The 22602-nt window shown below is 41.5% G+C and overlaps 2 protein-coding genes across 3 annotated transcripts in view; one reads left to right on the plus strand and one right to left on the minus strand.

The window, feature by feature from the left end:
• On the plus strand, positions 1-10997 carry fam160b1 (family with sequence similarity 160 member B1). Its single transcript, XM_026355397.1, has 17 exons — positions 1-166; positions 1164-1242; positions 1854-2023; positions 2528-2632; positions 2806-2928; positions 3058-3285; positions 3394-3590; positions 3799-3913; positions 4068-4144; positions 4259-4451; positions 4862-5025; positions 5677-5823; positions 5914-6004; positions 6142-6285; positions 6970-7110; positions 7348-7451; positions 7530-10997. Exons 1-17 carry the CDS (start codon positions 122-124, stop codon positions 7639-7641), a joined length of 2235 nt encoding a protein of 744 aa, XP_026211182.1. The 5' UTR covers positions 1-121; the 3' UTR covers positions 7642-10997.
• Positions 9454-22602, minus strand: part of srfb (serum response factor b) — a 22980-nt gene continuing 9831 nt past the window's right edge. Inside the window, exons 3-8 of one of the 2 annotated variants that reach the window (XM_026355398.1) lie at positions 18235-18475; positions 15920-16084; positions 15510-15620; positions 13340-13537; positions 13095-13196; positions 9454-12621 (exon numbers count right to left, since the gene is read on the minus strand). In XM_026355398.1, coding sequence (XP_026211183.1) covers positions 12587-12621; positions 13095-13196; positions 13340-13537; positions 15510-15620; positions 15920-16084; positions 18235-18475 — 852 coding nt within the window. In that variant the 3' untranslated portion in view covers positions 9454-12586. The remainder of the gene's footprint in view (positions 12622-13094; positions 13197-13339; positions 13538-15509; positions 15621-15919; positions 16085-18234; positions 18476-22602) is intronic. The other variant, XM_026355399.1, reaches the window with a different exon arrangement.

The raw sequence follows: 22602 nt of genomic DNA on the forward strand, positions 1-22602 counted from the left end.
TTCGCTACAAGGGTCATTATATGAAACCTCCAATCTGGATCGAGGCAGCAGCAACAGGAAGAAGAAGATAGAGGAATTCTCTAGGTCTTCTCGGGAGAAACTGGTCCAGTCGAAGAACAAGATGTTCTCCAAATTTACGTCCATTCTTCAGCACGCTGTGGAAGCGGTGAGTTTATACCAAGACACACATCAGTCCTTCAGCTTGCCTTTGTGGACTCCCTGTTTTGGTTGGAAGGAGCCCCGGGTAGCCCAGACACCACATATCGTAACGTCAGCATTGGGAATACGCTGCTAACTAGCGACACCAATTAGCCTCCGCTAATGTTAGCGTTTTGTGTGTCTGTTGTCAGTTTGTTTATTTTGTCTAATAAGCTACTATACATCCATGGGTGTGTTCATTTGTCTGTTCATTTATGGTACCAACGTTTTCTCATATTAGCGTTGTCTTTGTTCCAGCAAGCCATCTGTGTTAAAGGTAACGTTAGCTTGACAAGTTGAGCTAGTTACCTGCTAACGATAGCATCAAGAAGCTAAGCTACCGTTGTAGCCAGCTAGCCAGTTTAAAATAGCAGGCTCCTATCACGAGGAATGGTGTCGAAATTATTGGGCAGCTAATTGGTGTTACGCAAACGTTTTAAGGGTATTGTTAAAGAGAAAGTCGGTGGTTTATCGGCCAAAACCTTTCTAAAACAAACCCAATGATACACGTTAGCCAAGCTGCTATCGAGTTAGCGAAACAGCAGTAGTAACCTGCCTGGAATCAGTTCTCAAGCTGCTTCATGTCAGGTTTCAAACAATAGGTGTGCAGCAGGTGACTCAAAGTACACCCTGCTCACCATTCATACCCTAATCACTACAACAAGACTTGATGGTTTGTAGCATAAGATACACATGAATAGTGTAAACATCTGTTTCTTAAAAGTGAAAGTTGTATTAAACCTATTGAAAATTGCAGAGCCATGTAATTGATCATCAAATAATGTTAAAGTCATTTCATGTACCACACAATGAAAATGAGAAGACATGATCCCATTATCCTGTAGGCCTGATGGATAAACCATTATGACAGAGACTATGCTGCTGTGATAGTTATTTTGTAGTTTATGTCCAATATACCAGTATAATCAAACAATATATTCAAGTTCACAATTTTTCTTTTTCAGCTTGCCCCATCACTGCCGTTGCAGGAGGACTTTGTTTATCACTGGAAAGCAATTACGCATTATTACATTGAGACTTCTGGTAAGAAAGATCTGAAACAATAAAGTAACACATGTTATGATCACACTAAAGAGGGAATTTGATTGTGATGCAAGGTTGTTCATAAGGTGATTGTAATTGTATATTTCTTTCCAGATTTTTCATGTACTTTTTGCTTAGTGTATTGATATTAAGTCTTGTATGAATACATAGATAAATATAGAGTACACTTAGGCCAGTCTGTGTTAAGGTAATGTCATTCTCAGTCTGTTGTCAGTAATTTACAGTGTGTGTTTAAATGTGAAAACTGGACTTTACTGTGAAACCACTTAAGGTACTAATGATACAGCAGTAGTAGCTTGCCCTACCAAAAACTGGCTTGATAAATTGATTTGTAACTTTACATGAATCCCTTTTTGAGTATACACAATAAAGGTCAGAATATGGACAACAAAAATGTAAAAGGAATGTTTCACAGTAGTTTAGCAGCTTTTCCTTTGTGTGTGAAGAGAGGGGGAAAAAAGCAAGAAGGAAAAATGTAGCATTGTTCATGTGAAGTGCAGATGCTCTTAGGGCTGAAAATGAGCAAGGTCTACTTACTTATGTTTGTATTTTAGGGACATTTCACAATGTTTTTTCTTCTCCACTATAAGATGACAAAGCACCAGTCACAGACACCAACATCCCATCCCACCTGGAACAGATGCTGGACATCCTGACCCAGGAGGAAGGGGAACGGGAGTCTGGAGAGACAGGACCCTGCATGGAGTATCTCCTACACCATAAGATCCTGGAGACTCTCTACACCTTGGGCAAGGCAGATGTAAGACAGTAATGCTTGCTCTATAATGCCTGTAGTAGTCTTTTTTTCTCAGTAGTCAGGGTAAAATTAAATCTCTACTAAGATTTCATTGTACAGACGCTCTGTGCCTAATGTAGCAAATCAGCCCCAGAACATAACCAAGCCTCCTCCATGGTCCTTCAGTGTACCTTTCTTTGTACGCTTAATTACATCAGCTCTATCTGTGAACATAGAGCTGATGTACAGTTTTGTCTCATCTGTCCGAACGACTTGTCAGTATACATTTTAGCAAATTCCAATCTCAATTTTTATGATTAGCTTTTAATAATGGAGTCCTTCTCAGTCGTCTTTCATTAAGTCCACTTTGGCTCAAACAGTGACTGATGGTGCGATCTGACACTGATGTACCTTGACTTTTGTGTAGCTGTAGTTACAGCAACATTAAACTGCTTGAAAATGGTAATATAATTTTTACCTTTAATGTGTTAAATTAAAAAATATAAACTGTCTATGATTTCACATCAGTGTCCTCCGGGGATGAAGCAGCAGGTGCTTAGCTTCTACACAAAGCTGTTGGCACACATTCGTCAGCCTCTACTGCCACACATCAATGTCCACAGACCTGTACAGGTGAGACGTGTTAGAGTCCTGATGTCAGTGTGCTTTTGACTTTCTTTTCCCCAAAGTTGTGTTGTGCAAAGTTGTGCATAACATGTAGGTTGCAACACTGCATGTTGTCTTGTGCAACATATCTGTAATTTTGTAACATTTTTTTCCTTGTGACTGTGAAATTGCTCTGTCAGAAACTGGTTCGTCTGTGTGGGGAGGTGTTGGCTGCTCCTACAGAAAATGAAGAGATACAGTTCCTTTGTATAGTCTGTGCCAAACTGAAGCAGGACCCATACCTTGTCAACTTCTTCCTTGAGGTGGGTTGCTATGATATCAGCATAAAAAATAGTTGAGCTGCACATTCATAAATATTTGAATTTTGTTTATGTTACATACATTATTTTTTTGCCAGTGTTTGAGGGAATGTTTTATTTTGTGATGTTCAGAACAAGTCAAAGAGACCTGAGACGAAGAGCCCTGAGAGAGGGGATGGGGTTAAGGGGAATGCATTGGCTCCAGACACTGGTCAGTCTCCTGTAGAGGAACAGTCTGAGCGCCAAGAGGAGCCACAGGCTGCAGCTGCTGCCTCCATCCCTAGTCCAACCAACAACAACAACAACAGCAACAACAACTACAATCTAGTCACCTCCCTGCTTAACCTCACAAAAAGCCCTGTGAGTAACTGATTCTAACTACACTTCCAGCAGTGTCTTTTCTTTATTTATTACGATTCAAAATTTGTAATCATGACCTTTGTTTCTGCACATCTGTCTTCTGTTCAGGATGGCAGGATAGTAGTAAAGGCATGTGAGGGTCTGATGCTGCTGGTCAGTTTACCAGAGCCTGCTGCTGCCAAGTGTTTAACTGAAAACACTGAGCTCTGTGAACTTCTGACTGACAGGCTGGTCTCTTTCTATAAAGCCCTGCCACAGTCTATGGACCCCTTGGACATCGAGACAGTTGAATCGGTTAACTGGGGGTAAAGTTCTTTCTGGTTTTCACTTCGTAAGACAGCTTATTTAATGAAATCAGAAGACTAGAAAGTGCCACAGTTTAATTGTGTATTTAGTTTGACTGAGCAGGCAGCTGATAAATGACATCCAAGGTGAAGTGCTGTTTCTAGTGGTTACATTAGAAGAGTTTTATCAAATCTTTTTATTTTTCCTTCCTTTTATCCTTCCTTTCAGTCTGGATGTATATAACCTGAAGGAGGACGCAGCTGTCTTCACAGGAAAGAGGGCTCTCATCTCCTTTCTCTCCTGGCTAGATTACTGCGACCAGCTCATTAAGGAGGCTCACAAGGTCCTTAACAAGTGCTGATTCACTCTGTTTTGACGTGTCATATTATAGTTAGAATAGGCAGAATAAAAGAACATGTCCCCAAAGAAATTGTTTTTGTCGCTGAAAGCCACAGAAGTCTGAAGTACATTTTTGTTTTTTCTTGACTGTCTTTCAGTCAGCAGCTGCAGTGATGGCAAAAGCAGTGAGAGAAAGGTTCTTTGTGTCTGTGATGGAGCCACAGCTTATGCAGACGTAAGTCCTGTTTTGAATCATCAATCAATCATTGATTGTTAAAATTCTTAGTTTTTAGTGTGTTATCTGTCAGGAGTGCTTGCTAATGTGTGGTGTGTTTGTGGGTGCACGTAGGTCCGAAGTGGGAATCTTGACCTCCACAGCGCTGCTGAACAGGATTATCAAGCAGGTGACATCAGAGGCTCTGCTGCAGGAGATGGTTTACTTTCTGCTGGGGGAAGAGAGAGAGCCAGAGACTCCAGCTTCAATCACTCAGAATCCACTCAGACACAGACTCATCGAGCACTGCGACCACCTGTCAGACGAGGTTCTTATCATAACTGTTACTTTTCAGGGCGAACCTCTTTCTATTATTGACTGCACCTTCAACACGTTTTATGTCTGGACTCTTTAATGTGACTGGGAATGGGTGTACTTAATGTGCATTCAGAAGTGCATATCGCGTCATTAATCACTTGTTCTGTCTTCTAAAGGATATATGTCCATCTGCCCTTCAAAGATTCTGAGTTGCACTGAATCATATGATTAACCAAAGGCACATAAATTTTAATTGGTATCCGGACAGAACCATTGCACACAGTTTCATCACACAATAAAAGGATGAATCATCTCTTTTATGTTGGCGCAGCCTCTGCCTTCTTTTCTGTCACTGAGTAAATACTTGACATGTTGCTGTCAGTTGATAGCTGGAACTCATTTCTTCCTCCTTGTCCCCAGATCAGCATCATGACATTGCGGCTGTTTGAGCAGTTGATTCAGAAGCCCAACCAGCACATCCTCCACAGCTTGGCACTGCGTAGCCTGGAGGAGAGAAACTACCTGGAGAACAAACCACAGGAAGAGCGAGAGCCGCTGGAGAACGGCCAGCCCCATGATGCTGTGTAAGGACCTGCCCCTGACCTTTGACCTCCCCGAGCTACCTGCTTTACATGCACTTTCTGGAAAATCATTTTTTGCACAAATACACGCGGGTGGAAATAAAATGAATGCATCCTGTAGCTGTGTTTTTCAGATGTCCTGCCACTTCCTCTGCAATTATTCATTATGTGTTTCAAAGAGTGTGACTCTTTTAAAACTGCACTATGATTAAGTGGGATCATGATATTGCCGGTCAAACACTTATTACCATCAATTTTAGGTGACAGAATTATAATAAGCAGTAATTTGAAATAAAGCCTCGTGAGAGACACAAAGCAGCTAAACGACTAGATATATTACAGTTTTAGTACACATACTTAATCTTTGTATATGTTTTGTTAAGTTTATAGTTGAAATTGTATTTCCACAATGACACATCTCTCCAGAAAGTTTCTAGTCAAAGCCTCACAGAGGAAGCCTTTCCACCTGCTATATAAAACAGCAACACACCAAGCTGTCACACAGTCCTAGTGGACTGTAAATAAACTATCATCCTATAAATTTATAATGAGTAACATTGACAGAAAAAATAATTTACATTATTACAACCAGTGAGTTTTATTTATTTTATTCCTATAGAAGTAATCTTCAATGAAGTTATTTTCTTTCCACAGGGATCTTGAAGAAGACCCACTGTTCGGGGACGACCTCTCTCCAGACAGCAGGCTGTCTGGTTCGGATTGGCTCAGCTCCTCTCCACCACAGAGTCCTGACAACTCAAAGTCAGATGGGAAGACAGAAGTCCACAAGATTGTCAACAGGTGAACTGTCTGCTCATTACACAACCTGTGTAGTTTTGCTCAGCTTGTCTTCTTTTTGAAGTTGTGACTGTTGAATTCATATTTCTGCAGTTTTCTATGTTTGGTGCCCGATGAGGCCAAGTCTTCCTATCATGTGGAAGGCACAGGCTATGACACCTACCTCAGAGATGCACACCGACAGGTAAACTCTTTCTCTATCATATGTCTTAAGATTCCTGATATGTCAATGTGAAAATTCAGCTTTTTATATGACAGGCACTGCTGAAGCAGCCTATGGTTATACTGTTGATAATTATTTTTCTAATTTGTTCTCCTTAGTTCAGGGATTATTGTGGGGTGTGTCAGCGGTGGGACTGGAGGGGAAATCCAAAACCTTTTGAGAAGTGTAATTTGGACTTTCCATTCTTCGAAGGCCACTTCCTCAAGGTTCTTTTTGACAGGATGGGTCGAATCCTAGATCAGGTCAGTGTTTACTGTTAAAATCTCGAGCATTGTGTCGGCTTGTCTGGATGGAGGGTTGGATGAAAACCTTAAAAAAAGAAAAATCAGAAACTTCAAATTAATCTCAAATGGCTGCAACAGTTTGACAGATCCTAAACTCGTCAATCTAGACTTGCATGTAGAACCAGATTCCAGGGCTTCCAGGCCTTCTGCATGCAAATCAACACACATTTTTGAAGGTTAAGAAAGAACCCATTTTTACTTAGACTGAATGTTCCCAACAGATATTCCTGACTGCAACGTTGTTCACTACAGTTTAGAGTAAAAGAAATCTGCTTGTAAACAGCACAGCTAAAGACATGGGGACAAAATACAAATGAGCTGCTGATTGTGCAGAGACCTTCAGTTAATAAATGAACAACTGACAACTCACCAGCGTTCCCCACAAAATGTAATAAATGATGTTATTGGAGTTGACTAATAGATTCCAAACTGTTGTTTGGCAGCTTATGAGTTTCATGTTTCTTTCTGGGAAATCAAATATTTCATTTGAATGTTGTTTTAATTAAGGAGTCTCATTAAAAATCTTCAGATGAATGTGAAGTTTGGTTATTTATGCATGGCAGTTCCTACAATCACCAGCTCAGTTGTGGCTTTGGTGTCCTGCATAGTTTGATATCTGATTTCCTCCCCCCCGTCCCCCAGCCCTATGATGTCAACCTGCAGGTGACCGCAGTGCTGTCTAAGCTGTCTTTGTTACCACACCCCCACCTGCACGAGTACCTACTGGACCCTTACATCAGCCTGGCTCCTGGCTGCAGGTCTCTGTTCTCTGTCATCGTCAGGGTAAGTGCTCTTCAAATCTCACTTCCCATTACGCTGCTACTTAATCTGCGTGTAGTACTTTTCTTTAAAATCCATCCCAGTGCCACACACTGTGTAAACAGTAGTTTAGAGTCTGGTGAAACCAACTCATTTACTTGTTGATGGTCTTTTTTTGTTTAGGGTAATTACAGTAAAGTCTCAAACGAGCGTAGTAATGATTAACTGTTAGCTGTTTCTTTCTGTGCCTGTGTGTGTTAGGTGGTTGGAGATCTCATGTTGAGGATTCATCGCATCCCAGACTTCACACCTAAACTGCTTCTAGTGAGGAAGAGGTTATTGGGTCTAGAGCCAGAAGGCATCAAGTACGTACTTCCACATGGTTCAGTGCACCTATCTTCTGTTTTTGGATGTAGCTTTTAATCCGTCTATCCTTCTTTTAGTATCGACCACGTGACTCTGCTGGAGGGGGTGATCGTGCTGGAGGAGTTCTGCAAAGAACTGGCAGCCATTGCCTTTGTCAAATACCACGCAGCTGCCTCCTCCTCGCCGTAGTCTTTCCTGCTGTTCATCCATCTGCCTCAGCCAGGCGGACAGGTCAGGACAAAACTGGGACTTTGGGGTGTGGTGGTACTGGTGACACAGGGTTGGCAAAACATTTCCACTAGTTGCTCATCCCTGCGAGACTGTTAAAGCCCACATGGACGGGTTTGATCTTTCCCCCTCTTCCTACCTCTTGGGCTACACCAGAAAAAAGTCTTTGGTCTTGTTAACGAGCAGGTCAGAGCACAGGCACTGCCCAGCCAGCAGAGGAAAAAGAGGAGGAGGAGGAGAGAGGTGAAGGTGCAGATGTTCACTGGACTCTTTTTCAGCCTCTACGTTTTTTTTTTCCTCACTGCTCTGACCCCTTCATCTCTCTGTCTCACCAACCAAAAGATGATAGCCTTTTAGTTATGTCAAGAAGAAGCTTTGTTTGTCTATTTATTTCCTGTCTCATTCTCACTGCTTGTTCACATCATTGCCTTAGTGTGGAATCACACCTTTCAGTTACACAAAGTTGTTTCCTTTTGAAACATTTTTATCTTGTCCCCTTCTTGTGTTGTCTGCTAGAAGACAAGAGGCTGTAGAAGCTGCCCACTTACCTTCAACACCTATATGTATCTGTACTTACATAAATACAAAACTGTACTATACCCATATTTTAAAATGCCAAGTCTACTTATTTATTTCTTTGCTTTAAGGTTGACTTTTAAAAGATATGCTGTATTAGGATAACATTAATTTAAAACAGTCAGTGTCATGACTAAGCTTTTGCTCTTTGCTTCATTCGTTTTCCTCGTCTTATTTCAGTACTTGTCACATCTCATCTGTAATTATCATCGCCCAAAGACGTCACCATCCATCACATTGTCTTCAGTGAAATGGTGATTTTTTTTTGCTAATTATGTGTATTTGCACATAGACATCCTGGCGTTGCACTCGTTACATTATTCTAGTTCGTTCTTTCTCCTTTGTTTTTAATCTGTTGGCTTTTGGGAAAATATCACATTGCAATTTGTGGAAGGAGCTTTTGTTTTTGATTCTATTTAAGATTTTGTTGTGAAACTTTGGTCTCCACACCCAGTGTTGAATTTGTCTCACACAGACCAGTGTTTTGTCTCTCCAGGACACACCCTGCAATATTGTTTCCTACACGTGTTATCACTCTCAGTTATTAGATTGCTTTAGTGATAAGAGAGTTCAGAGGAATAAACCTCCTGATTTTTGTTTGACCAGATTCTTGAGATACTGCGATACTGTAACTTACAGCGTTTAGTAGCTTGCTTGGGCGCGTGTGTATCTGTAAGTTGTGAACAGTCCTAACAATATACGATTTAAGGCATTCATATAAAACACATAAGAAGACGTCTGAAATGGAAACATGTTTGTTTTGGTTCTCTTTCCACTTTGTTTATCATCTTTTGACTTGACTGAGTCCTGATCCCCAGTTTGGAAACCGCTGGTTTTCCAGTATCCTAAGGTTTATCTGTAAGTTATCATCACTTGTTAGTAGGTGTTACATTTAACAGTATTACTGATTCATTCTGATCTCGAACGATGCCGACATGTCCTCACGGTGCTGTATATTGTTGGGAGACGTTGTCTGGTCGTGTGTTGCCTGGATGTCTCTGGAGGGTGTTGGTAAAGTGTAATGGAGTCATTACAATGTAATTACCTCACAGATTTTAGTTGAATTAAGAATTAGTAGCTACAGTAAGATGCTACTTAATGTAAACTGCTTCTTGTCTTATGTTCCCAGTGTGATTTTTTTTTTTTAAACTGTTTGTGTGTGACTGCTGTCATTCAATGAAGCCATGACCTCTTGAGTCTTTCCCTTTTTTTTTTTTTGCCCCTTGTTCTTCTGACTCCATCTCAGACCGTCACTCAAGCACCTAAACTACATTATGCAGCCGCTTGCATGGAATCAGATTTGCACACTGTGTTTCTACACCTTTGTTGATAATGTAAATAACAAAAAGCTTTTTTTTTTTTTTTCTCTTTCTCTTTCTTCGTCCAAATGTTTTCTTTCATAAACCAAAAGAAATTTAGGATGTACCAGGAGTAACATTTCTATTTTAATGGAAACCTTTTTTTAAAATGTCGATCATGCACATTTTTTTTTAATCAACTGTTTCCAACCTTTTCCTGTACAGTTGTATATTGTATGTGTACAATAGCAATAGAGATATACTACCTGGGGTAAATGCATGCTTATACATTATTTTTCATTGTTGACAGGAAAGAAAAAAAAAAAGGCAGTTTAGCCGTCTGTGATGATTTCTTAACTGTCAGCACTTTGTTGTTTGAAGACACCGACAGGGCTTTTGATGCCTTACGTCACACTGTGGAGTGCGAAAGGTTTCTGCTTCACTACAGTTTGTTGTGATCTTAATTACGCTTCTGTCGCTCGTGTTACATAGACTGTTTTGTTTGGTTTGTGAAGATGCACAGTACAGGACTCTGACAAAAAAAAAAAAAAAAGAAATCTGATGCCAATTGACTTCTTGTGTGAGCTTAGACCAATCACTGTATGACGTCGCTGCATTCATCGTGCCCATCGCTGCTTTCCTCTGGTGTGAAACAGGATTGATGTTACAATTCTTCTGTATCATTGCCAGTTTGATTTTTGTGATTGTGCAATGCCTGATTGAAACATTAAGGTAAGGTGCATGCTCGCTCCTCCCGCCTCTCACTGATCCCATCACTGCAGTCTCTTGTGTTCATTTATTCCTCATCAGCCATCTTCATTTCATCACTGCTGTGATACAGATGTATTAGGTTTTGGGACTTTTTATTTTTGTTTGTTTGTTTTTTCCCCGTCCCAGTCAAAAAAGAGAGTTTTTCAGCAGGACATGTGGTCATTCTTTTAACAATTCAATATGTTTCATCTTGTTTTTATTATAAAATGTCTGTACAACAAAACAATACACAAAATAAACTAATTTTTTTTTTCAATGACAAGGTGAAAACCACAAATTCTCTTTAATACTCCCCCTTTGAGAGCCAAAATTTTAAGCAACCACCAGATAATACGGGAGCAAGTGGATTTCTTGGAACACATAATATTCCTACACAAACAGGCCTGCAGGATGACAAGACGTGAACAGACCAGAGCACATCGAGCATGAAAATGACCTCTCTTGCCAAGTGAATAACTGAGCAGCAGTCTGCATGGAGACTTCATCCTCGGTCAGACTCTCTTTGGCTTCCAGCCCGCCACGCTCAGTCATCCAGTTAACTCTGTAGAAGTGAGTCACATCTCGCTCTCAGGGCCCAGCAGAGGATTCTATGACAGGTCCAAAGTCACCTTTCATGTTACCTTTGCCCTTGCCTTGCATGGATTTAGAAATCAGCCAAGGAAAAAAAAAAGGCACTACGGTGCAGTAAGAAGGCTCTCAGTCAGATAACTGGTTCTTAATGATCGCTGAGGTACACGCTGAGATCGCACTCAGCTGGGGTCTTACAGTTCTAGGTAAAGGAGTATATGAACATTTTGAAGCACCTGGTTTGCAAATTAAGAGGTTGTTCTTACAAAAATATGAATACTACAGCACTGAGATCACACTGTGCTTCAACACATGGAAACGACAACACTTTGTAGTATTGGAGTCAAATTGGCAAATCGATAGCTTCTTAATAAGCCGGGCAAGTCAGTAGTGATCACAGTGGCATCACATAACTGATGTTTTGCAGACTAGTGGAGAGAAATCAGAGAGACAGGTTCAGAATGTTTCAAATACATAAAATAAAAGTTTTTTTTTTTTTTTATCTGTGTGAGTCCGACTCTGATTTTTAGAAAGAAGTCATATTTTAAAATAAGTGAACAAATTTCACGTCATCGACAAAGCTGTTAGCTGTGTGTGACACTGAAGTTTTTCAAATGTCCGAATCCTGACAGTTCATATTTCTGTGTTAAGATCAAACTGTAGATGTGCTAATAGCTTTGATAAATGAGAAATCAGATTGTCATAGATTCTACACTCAAAGTGCCAGATCTGAGCATCAGTAGGGAAACCTTGCATGCAAAACCGATGTAGTACATCTTTGTACCATCAGCTTTAGCAGTGAAATCTTCCCAAATGAAGTACATAAATATGTTTACAGTAAACCATAAATACTTAGTGATGCAGCTATTCGATACTGTTTGTGGGACTGTTTCAATGTCACAATCAAAAAAGAAAAGTAGAAAAACATCCAGCGTTCTTTCTCTATGTAGTGAAAACTCCCACCAGCACGACAGTGTATCAACATATGATTGTATATTAAATTAATTTACATATACATGTAAATAATTCATTCTTTATGCAAATCATTTTCATGTACATACAAAGCCACTACGTAAAAAACTACATGCCGTTGCACAAACTAAACCAGGCTAAAAATACAAGTTGTCAATTAAAAAAAGAAATTATGTACATTTCCAAATGTCTATTTTCGTTAAAGTCAACAAGCCCATTTACAAACCCCAGAAAAGCACGTGCACACACAGACACACATGCTTGTGCACAAATTGCTCACACTGGAACATTCAGACTAACAAATGTCTCTTTGGCTGGTGTGAAGCTGCGGCACCTTGCAGTTTGTGTGCACATGTAATTACACTTTTTCAAAAACGCGCACACACAAAAATAACACCATCTAACGGCATAGAAAATAGGTTCCGATGATGGATGTAGTGATACATTTCCTATGCATTTGCGAATATATATATGTATATATTTATATAACAAAACTTACTGTATAAGGGTCAGCCACACATACGCCCTTGATTGTGTGTATAGATCTACTTTAAAAAGTCACATTCAGAAGTGTGATGTGAAACTGCAGGAAGGCATCAATAAATAGAGATGTCAGTCAGTCTCTGTCCCTGGGTCTGCCGTGTTAAACAGCTCCCGCCATCTGTCAGTCACTCTTTGAATTCTGTGCTGCATCCAGGTTGACCACCTGGAGCTCCGTCAAGTTACTGCTGCCGCTCGACTGTTGGCCAATCACCATCTGGAAGACAAACGCAGCCGTGTCAGTCGAGTGTCCCTGCATCATACAACACTCTGCTCCACGACATGCTTCAATTACAATTACATTGTTTACTCTGATATATCATGTAGTGTGACATTTCGACGACTAGGAAAGGTGTTTTCATAGTAGTACACAACATATAAGCTAAAGAAATCAAAATACAACAATAACTTGCGTCAAACTGACCAATTCATTTACTCAAGGTGTTTTGGTTTTTTTAATTTAAGTAAAAAGTTTTGATTTCCATGCATTGTAACACTGGTGTTTTGTTAAGTTTATTGCATGTGTATGTTGCTGCAGATCACAGGTGAAACTATTTGCCAACTGATCATCCAGACAAACAAAGAGGCAACAGGTGTCAACCCTGTGACCCTAGTGTGCCAGTGCTCTGTTAGGATGCATTAGTGCAGTCACGTGGCATGCTGGTTGCATAGGGAATATGAGAATTTCACTTGTAAAATGCAGATCTTGCCGTACTGGGTGTAGCTGCACTGCTGAGACGGGGATCTGTACTGTGCCTGGAGGTGCTGTAAGGAACACCTGAGGGACAGCGCCTGGAAAACAAAAGGCATTTGAAGTGGTTTCCACATTATAATGTTACTCCATGTCTGTCATGCAGTTAAGAGAGCAAGTGTGTGTGTGCGTGTGTGTGTGTGTGTGTGTGTGTGTGTTCAAAGAGCGTTGACTGGTGTCTCACCTGTGTCTTGGGCCTGTGCATGAGACACCTGCATAGCTGAGGTGCCCTGGGAGAAGGCGTTGAGAACAGTGAGCCCCCCATCAGCGAGAGCTGGCGTAGAGGCGTACATCACCGTGTGGGGACTGGGATACATCATGTGACCCGCCACAGACGTTGGCACTGACGAGGTGACTATGGTTGCTGGGAGACTCACCGTTGCTGGGAGGTGAACAGGGAGGAAGAGAAACTGTCACACAGAGCGAATACGGTGGTTACACATGTTGGCCAGCAGATGGCGTTTAATATCTATTTAAATTCAGCTACCACTCCTGCAGCCTGCAGCGTGCACCCTGCAGCGTGCAGCCTGCAGCTTCCTTGGGAATGGAACTGAGCCCAAACGAGGAAAAATAAAGCACAATGTCATTTAATTTAATTTTAAGTAATTAGAACAGTAACAGGTCACTCATTTACACTCATCCATCCCACATCTTTGCTTTTTTAGACCAAATTTAATTTCTGATGATGGCTTTGGCTGAATGCTAATGAAACATCAGAAATCAGTGGTTCCCAAACCTTTTTAGCTTGACCCCCCCTTTGTGGATAAAACTATATTTTTATACATTTCTTTTTATGTCCGTCTCACAGCAGCTCTGAGACTGACACTCTTAGTCTATTCTCAGGGCTTTGATCAGTATATTGTCTTGATTGAGGTCACTGCAGATAGTCCTATCCCACAGGTAGGATAAGTCCAAAGCCCCAGGATCTCTTGTCCAAGCAGTGCATAGTCTCTTCTGACTCCAATACAAAATGCAACCAAGGCCTTGGACTAAAGCTGCAGCCTCATTGTTGAATCAGGTGAGATTAATGAACTGTTGCTCTTCTGCAGTGCTGAAATCAGCAGCCGGTGATGCACCAAAGGGGTCTCGAATCCGGTCACGTTCAGCAGCATGCTGCACTTGATAATACAGCTTGAAATCATTTTATAGGACAGAAATATGAGTTTTCATTCGGAATCATTGTGTTATTGACATTAGTGAAGGATTTCATACTCTGCAATGAGTCAATATCCCCCTCTTCACTCACTGCTGCTACATCTCCCGTTTTCTTTTGATCGATGCGATTTTATCTGCCAGCAGTGGAAGGTGCACGTTGGTGCCCTGCATCCACAGCTTTAGTTCAATGAGCTTCTGTAGCATGTAGCTAAGGTATGCACGCTTTCTTGAGGAAGCTGTTCTCCTTAAACTTGTGTTCATTTGTCCAAAGTGACGAAAACCTCTTCCTGTAGGTTAAACACTCGGGACAGAATCTCCCCACGTCAGACACGCTGCCTGATCACATCCAATAATCTTTTCCACAATGTGGCAAAAATGTGTGCTTTGACAGATCTTGTTCTGATGTCATTTACTGTGGAAATGATGTCTGTCCTCACATTATTTAGCTCAGGGCTCAGCTGTTTGGATGCAAGCGGCTCTCTGTGTATCATACCGAGTGTCCACTGCACTTTGGGGGAAACGAGCACTTGCAGCCTCACTCGTTTCCCAGCCACTGCCTGAGCCCCATCTGTGCAGATGTCACACAGTCCTCCCCATTTCAGATCAGCCTCTTTCAGTTAAGTATTTAGGTTAGTTATAAGTTTGCAGAAAAGCAAATCCATCCCCCTTCAAATCATCAGTGAATCTGACGTGTTTTCAATAAGCAGTCGCTTCATAAAGAGCATAATGTCTGTCTTGTGATACTGTTGTTTGACAGAGGAATTGCCTTTAGTTTGTTGGCTGTTGCTACATCAATCGTGATTGACAGGCAGTGTGTGGCTTTTTGAACTGGGTGGCTCTTGGCTCTACTTTACAAGAAGCGACTTGAGCGTCTGCAGGTACAGATGCTGCTTTAGTAAATTAACTCTGCTGCACACAACAAGTTGTTTTGCTGAAGCAATCAACAGGCTGTATTTAGGATGTGAAGTCTCCAAGTGGCGTCTTAACTTGTTCAGCTTCATGTTGTAAGAAGCGAATATTGCGAGATACACAACAAACTGTGGCCTCTCCTCATTATTGCACCAGCTGTTGTGCTGGTGAAACATCACATTTTCTTTGCTTTGTTTTGATTTCTTCAAATCAGAAGCTGTTGCCGTTGACTTATCAAAAGCTTTACGTTTGCTAAGCATTCCTTTCTTCAGAGAGGAGACCTGACCTACCAGTGGAGTTTGAAGAGGTGTGGGAGATCTCTGGGCTGCTGTCATTGTTGGAGGGGGACTGGGTGCTGGGGTGGACCTGGATAGCCTGGAGCTGCTGGGAAACCCCCGCTCCTGGAGACACACAGAGGGCGTAAAGCACTTCTAGTCATCAAACACCCCACACAGGGAATAGCACTAGTTACAATAGAGGTAGGTGTAGTGTAGCAGTGGGGGTAGCACTAGCAGTAGAAGCACTGGCTGATGGAAAAGTAGTCATCATGCAAAAAGCATTAGTAATCCTAGTACTAAGTGCATGACTGATCATTCATAGCAAAAGTAGCAGAATTAGCAGTAATAGCAGCAGCTAAGATGAAGTTATGATAATGATTAGTTGAAAGTAGACAGTTGTGGCAGCATGCAGAGCAGGTCACCTGTGAGGGAGACAGCAGCAGGGAAGCGGAAGACAGCCTGCTGTCCCTGCTGTGGCTGCGGGGCGGTGGCCAGAGCCTGACCATGCTGCCCCTGGAGGGACAGGGAGTGCTGCTGCAGCTGGCTCAGAGTAATGGTGGGGGTGCCAGGGGGGAGAGGGGTGCCTGCTGAAGGGGCACACACACAGGGGGAGGATAAGGATGTGAACGGATAGTGCAGTGTGAAAAAAAGAGCTGATAACTTCAGCTAGGGCTGATTTCTACAAACGACTTGCTGTTTGAGAAATCACCTGACAAAAACCTTCAGTGGCTCAAGACACAAAAAATATTTTTTGCATTATACTGATGCTCAAAGATCTAGTGTTTATCCATCTTAGTTGAAGGACTTAACTGCTGCACAAACAAATCAAGCAGCAATCTTTCATTTTAAAGTAATAGATATTAAAGGGGCACTATTAAGTTTTTCACACACAGTGTCTATAACACTGAGGATCCAGGAACATGCTGAGTGCATTGTGTTCCTTGTTCATAAAACATTTACAAAACAGAAAAAAACAAATAAAAAAAATTGTTCACACGGACATTCATCCTTGATTTTGTTGATTTCTTACACCAACTGCTGAAACCAACGCCAGGATGTGAACTGTGCTGCCCGTATGAATGAACATGATACAAACAAACAGGGACCCACTTGTAAAAACATTGCTCCATATGCACCTATGGTAAAAACCCAGAAAATGCAACTTTAAGTTGGTGTAACTCTAATTTAAAATGGTGCTACATTAGAAATGAATGACACACACTGACACCGACACTGACTGTATTAAATGCTCTGTCTAGCACAGTGACATTTTAGTTTAGGTTACGTTTTTGGAGAAATAAATGAATCAGCAAATCTAATATCCAATTAGCATTATGTAAATACTTGTAAAGATGTGTTATTTTCTGAACCCCACATTCATTTCAGAACATGGCTCTGGAGTTACACCCTCACATTTGGTCATATGCTGTATAGACAGTTGCTGCAGCAGGGTGGGCAGGCCCTTTCAAGCTGTCAGCTGAGGAGGGTTTTAGTGTGGGAGGGTGTGTTGTTCCACCTGGCACTGCTGCTATGTGCCAGACAGGTGGTGTAGAGGAGAGAGGGAGCGAACAAGAAGGAGTGCAATAGAGGCAGGAAGAGGGTGGAAAGAGAGAATAGAGAAATGGACAGAGACTGTGCCTAGCTGTCCTTCAGCTGTCAAGCATACAGGACCCATTTAGTGGACATCATGTGTCCGTCTGTTGGGCTGTGCAGTGCAGCTACACTCAACCAACACACTGCAACAACTAGGTAGTGACATTACTGCCAGTCCTGAGAAAATACAACACTGATGAGCTGTGGGCCTGACATGGACTCTTGTCCACCAGATAATAACAACAACATAAGCTGTAGAAATGATTGCACCAGTCACTATTTTAGTGTCATCCAGTCTTTTCAAAATGTTCACTGTCCAAATAAATGTTCCAGAGCAGGGTGCTTCTTTTACAGATAATATCAAATTAAATCATGAAATTCAAATAGCCCTCACGTTTTGGGAAATTGTGAGCTCTTGACCTCCCCAGAACCCTGTTGGAGACCCACAGATGCACAGGAAATGTAATGAATAATTACTGGGGGAAGTCAATTTAGAAACACTTTGGGGATCTCCAATTTAGGGGCTGCATCCTCAAAATCCTCATTTAGTTGCTGTAGTAGAGATCCCATGTGTTTCAGAGAGTATCTGTATGCAAGTCCCCCATAATCAAGGGTCATGTCTAGGTCAAGACCACTCACAAAATACGCCTCAATTATGGTTTCAGCACAAGCCACCGATCCTTCATTGAATATTCATGACTAATTATGGGCTGTGTTCATCAGACCTCATTGCCAGATCTGTTATGTCCCTCTCACCTAATTATTCCTGTCCCCCAGTGACAATCAAAGGCAGGGCCAGCTGCCAATAGACGTGGCCTCCCTGGATACTGGGGGCTTTGTAAAACCCGAGGGTGCTGAGTGTTGGCGACTGGCTGTGAAGGGCTGTTGTGTGATGCAAACAGCTCAGTGAGAGAGGCACGACCACCCCGAGATGATGGTTAAGGTCATGGAGCGAAGCTATTCAAATTCTAATCAGCTAATAAGCTAGACAACAAGGCCACATTAACAAAACATGAAGGTCTGCGGAAGTGCCATGTTGATTCTAAAAGATGAAGTTTAGACAAACAAACCATAAAGAAAATGATTAAGAATTAAAACAGAGCTTTGTCGAGGACAAGACACCCCATGTTTGTCCTCTACATACCAGGCATGAAAGTGAAGCCACTGGGCAGCTGCATGACCCCCGCGGAGGCTCCGGCAGACTTGAGGACAGTACCATTAGCGCTGATGTTGCTGCTGGCCGAGACAGGTGCCAGGTAGTTGGTGATGGGAAACGAAGGTCCGCTGCTCACCTGCATGGTGGTGGAGGTGGTGGGTACTGTGGACTGGGCACTGCTTGTGGTGCCTGGTAGGCTGGCTACCGTGAACGTTGGCTTCAGTGTTTCCTGTGGAAGAAAGCAAAGGGGGCAGATCATTTTATGACCAATTTGTATTGGAAGGAGGAAGTAAAAGAGTTAATGTGTAATTTAAGTTAAGTCATTTAGTGTTACACCATAATACAACTCAGTTGTGCGAAGGCCATCACCTTCAAACCACAATCTACAGCTTGTTACTCAGGATATCAGATGAAAGGCATCCAGGCAAATTCATAGCAATCCTGATGACATCATCAGGGTCATGATGGTGAGTAAATTGAATTTGATGTGCAAATTTGGTGGACTGCTTTAAGACGCTATTATTCTCTACCTTGGAGTTGCTAGAATTACAAATGATGCAGCAGCACTTGCTCAACTCTGCTAAGAATCACTGAACCCAGAACCTTTAAAAGCAACAGCAGCAGACTTTCACATGAGGACACCTGAAACAACACCATTAATGAGGCTTTTCCTCTTTGAGCAGCTGAATGCAGGGTACGTCGGAGGAGGAGGCTTTAATACTCACAGCATTTTCAGGGATCAATGGATGGCTGACAGAAACCAGAGTGGGTTTTAATAGACTCAGGGCAAATAGGACATAAACAAGGTAGAGGAACAGGCCAGGACCCCTCTAATTGCACCCATATGTGAAATACTAAGCAGAGCAGAGAGAGTTTCCCTGAGCCATTGCACTCAAGACTAAAAAGAGCAATTAGTTACACTTAAGTTGCAGTGAGACATCTTTCAACAACAATTAGGAAACAACAATTTTTTTTATTTACTATTGAATATATACTATCTCCTTTGAATTCTGACTCATTATCATTCATTCCTCCCCTACTGTACACCTACTTACCCGGATATTTAAAATCAAGCCACCGACTGATCTAAATGTATTTAATAGTAGCAGCAACATCATTTCTGTGACATGACGTGTCAGTAAAAGAGGTAGAAATGAGGCAGACGAGATGTGAGCTCACATGAATGTAAAAGCAGAGAAATGAGACGCTGCATCACGCCATAAGACTAATGTGAACATCCATTGAACAGCAGAGCAGAATGTGTTGGCGAGTGGGCTGCATGATAAGAGTAGGGTAGGCGTTAGGCTGAGATTACAAAGCACATCTAACCCACTATGCCTGTTTCCACGGACTCACACACACACTTATCACATGATACTAATGAGCTGTAATAGCATAAAAGGAATACGCCTACACATTAATAACCATCTAACGATTTTCACATTGATCTCTAATCCAGATGCAAAATCTGTTTATGTTTTTGTTATCCCTTCGACTACAGTATATTATCTCTATGTCTTTCTTGGCTTTGAAACCAACAGTCCACATTTTTACGGGACGTCTCTGTTACAAACTGGGCCTGTGGAGTTTGAAAGTCGTGGACAGGGAGGATGTGATAAAAAGATGCTATTGTTTGCATGGGTTCCAGTCTAATTGGAGCTTAACCGCCCTGCAGTAACATGAAGAAATAAAGAATCTCTCAAACTGGAAAGCACTGCAGTTCTCTACAGTGCTCTAATCATGGGGTTGTACAAAGAAATGGTTTTGTTACCCTTATTGAACTTGCACTAGAAACTCTTGAATTTGTCCCAGTTTTTCAATAATATTTACTCTTTATCAGCTGTTTCAAGCCCCTTCCTTTACTTTATTTGACTTATATTTTATGTCACAAGTTGAAATCATTTCATCATTGCTTTTACTGTGAGGTTCGATCATACTTTGGGGCTGAGGTACTTGGGATTACCTTTAGAGGATACCGCCTCACAATTGGGACAAAGCACCTGTGTCATATATGCAAAGCACTCTTTACACTGCAGCACTTCAAGAGAAATTTAGGTTAGATGTCTGGACACACAGCCATACCTCTCAACAGGCAGGTTTACTGAGAGTAAGCAAGTGAATGAGGTGCTGTGTGTTGCACCAACATTACTTAAAAAAAATAAAATAAAATCACATTCATTATTAATAACAAAGCGAATATATAAGCAGCCTAGGCCAAGCACTCTTAGCACAGCACTATTGGTTTTTATATGTGACTGATTACATGGGTGAGAGGTGGAGGATCCAGCATGGACTCCACTGATAAGGCCTTCCAACCACACACTAACATGCAAACATGCAAATGGAGATACTGTGACTATTGGCTCCCAGTCTACAGCCACATTGCAGTCTACCTAAACCTTGACATTTATTCATCTAATATTATAGTCTTCTAATATAGTTCATGAAGTGATTCTAATATAGCCATAATAAATAAATAAATAAATACTAATAAATAATCAAAGGTGTTGCAGTTAAGTTCTCTGAGTCTTCTGGACTTTGTCATAACTAAGCAGGTGTTTCCTTGTACAAGCTGCTCTGATTCAACAAGAGTACACTAAACCAATACTACACAGTGCTGAGCAGTTAGTTAGCTCATCTCAAGCTCAGAGCCAAGCTCTGTTGAGAGGCCATGACAGTCCAAGGTCCTTTACCCCTTTAGTTAAACAGCAGCTGGAAATTGGATGGGGGGTGGGCTACACGGAGGACTCACAGTTGTTCTGCCCTTTCAACTGAAAAGGAAAACTGCATAAATTCACACAACACCAGTTAATCATCCATTTACCATCAGGCCTGTCATTCATTATAGGATGATTGCTGACAGGCTGACATCGGCAATGATTGCAAAGCTGTCACCGTGTCTTCATTCTGCTGGATGACTTTCCAATTTTGGTTCATTTAATATTCTCTAAAACTAAAACTAACTTTATGCCGGCAAAAGATACTGCTGTGCATCATGGGTACAGGTAAAAAAATCTACAAGAAGATAGCACAGAGGAGAATAGAACATTTCTTCCGTTCTTGAGGCTAAAGTACATCAACATAACGAAGAGCGTCTCCATCACCACACTGGTGAAGTAACAAGCAGCACTTTTTCGCCACAGTGGGGGCAGAGAGTGTGTGATTGTCTGTGTGTGGCAGATCCAGACCTGAGTGAGGTTCAGGACAAGAAAGAGGACGGGATAGAAGCGAGAGTACAAACAGCTGAGGGTACAGACAGCTGGCGGGAAATCTGAGCACCTCTAAGGGGGAATTAACCCTTTCCAGGCCAGCTGAGACAGCAGGAGGCCACGTGTGAAGACAGCTGCCACATGACGCTAAGCAGTTCTCACTGAACAACTAAATTCCCGTAAAGGACTGACATGCTTCACCTTGTACTATTGTGTAAAAACAAACAAACAAAAAAACCTAAATGGACAAAGTGAAGTGAAACAAATGGCTGCTCAGCGAAAAGTTTGACTTCACAAAGTGCGCTCTGTTTGATTGTCCAGATTTAAACCTACATGGTAATCTGAGAGTCAAACTGTTACTATCACTGTGACCTACATAGCGAGCTTCCACTGACCTACTGCTTTGTTTGACCATCTCCATGTGTCTCCTGTTGAACTGGCTAGTCTATAAACAGCGCTGGCTTTTACTTCAAACTCAGGCAGCACATAGTAAACATAGGCCGCAGTGGTGTAACGCATTCCTTCAGACCAGAAGTGAGCGCAGGGGATCATGTCTGCGATGTAGCTAAAGCCTCAGCACTGTCACTTCCTGTCCATCTCCCGCACCTTCTAATTAATCAATTAATCGGTGTACTCTGACAATAAATTAAGTAAAACTACAAAACATTTTACTGGTGTCTTGTGTTATGGTATAGTAGTTCTGGGAATTTGTCAGACAGACAGAAAGAGCATTTTAATGTCACCCAGGTCTTTGGAAAACTGTGATGGCCATTTGTAACTTTTTCTGACATTTACAGCACTAAATATATATTTATATTACTTAATGATTATGGCATTCAGCCTGTTGGATACTCTGAATTACCACCACAAAGATTTGTATCCACCTCAGAGGAAATGGTGAAGCGAAATATGCATGATGGAAATGATGATGTAAAAATGCAAATGTATTTAGTCTGATTTACATGTTACATGTTTTTGATTTAAAATTACCCTCACTGCTGCTCTCCACATGTTGGGGAAATAAAAACAAAACAAAATCTAACCAGCAACTGACTCGGGGAAACACTCCACTTAGTATAATGAGGTACCAGAATGTAACAAAGGAAGTCACAATTTATAGACTGGAATAAGCAATGAATCCTGCAGA

Source organism: Anabas testudineus, chromosome 15, assembly GCF_900324465.2.
Source record: "Anabas testudineus chromosome 15, fAnaTes1.2, whole genome shotgun sequence".
Lineage (NCBI taxonomy): Eukaryota > Metazoa > Chordata > Actinopteri > Anabantiformes > Anabantidae > Anabas > Anabas testudineus.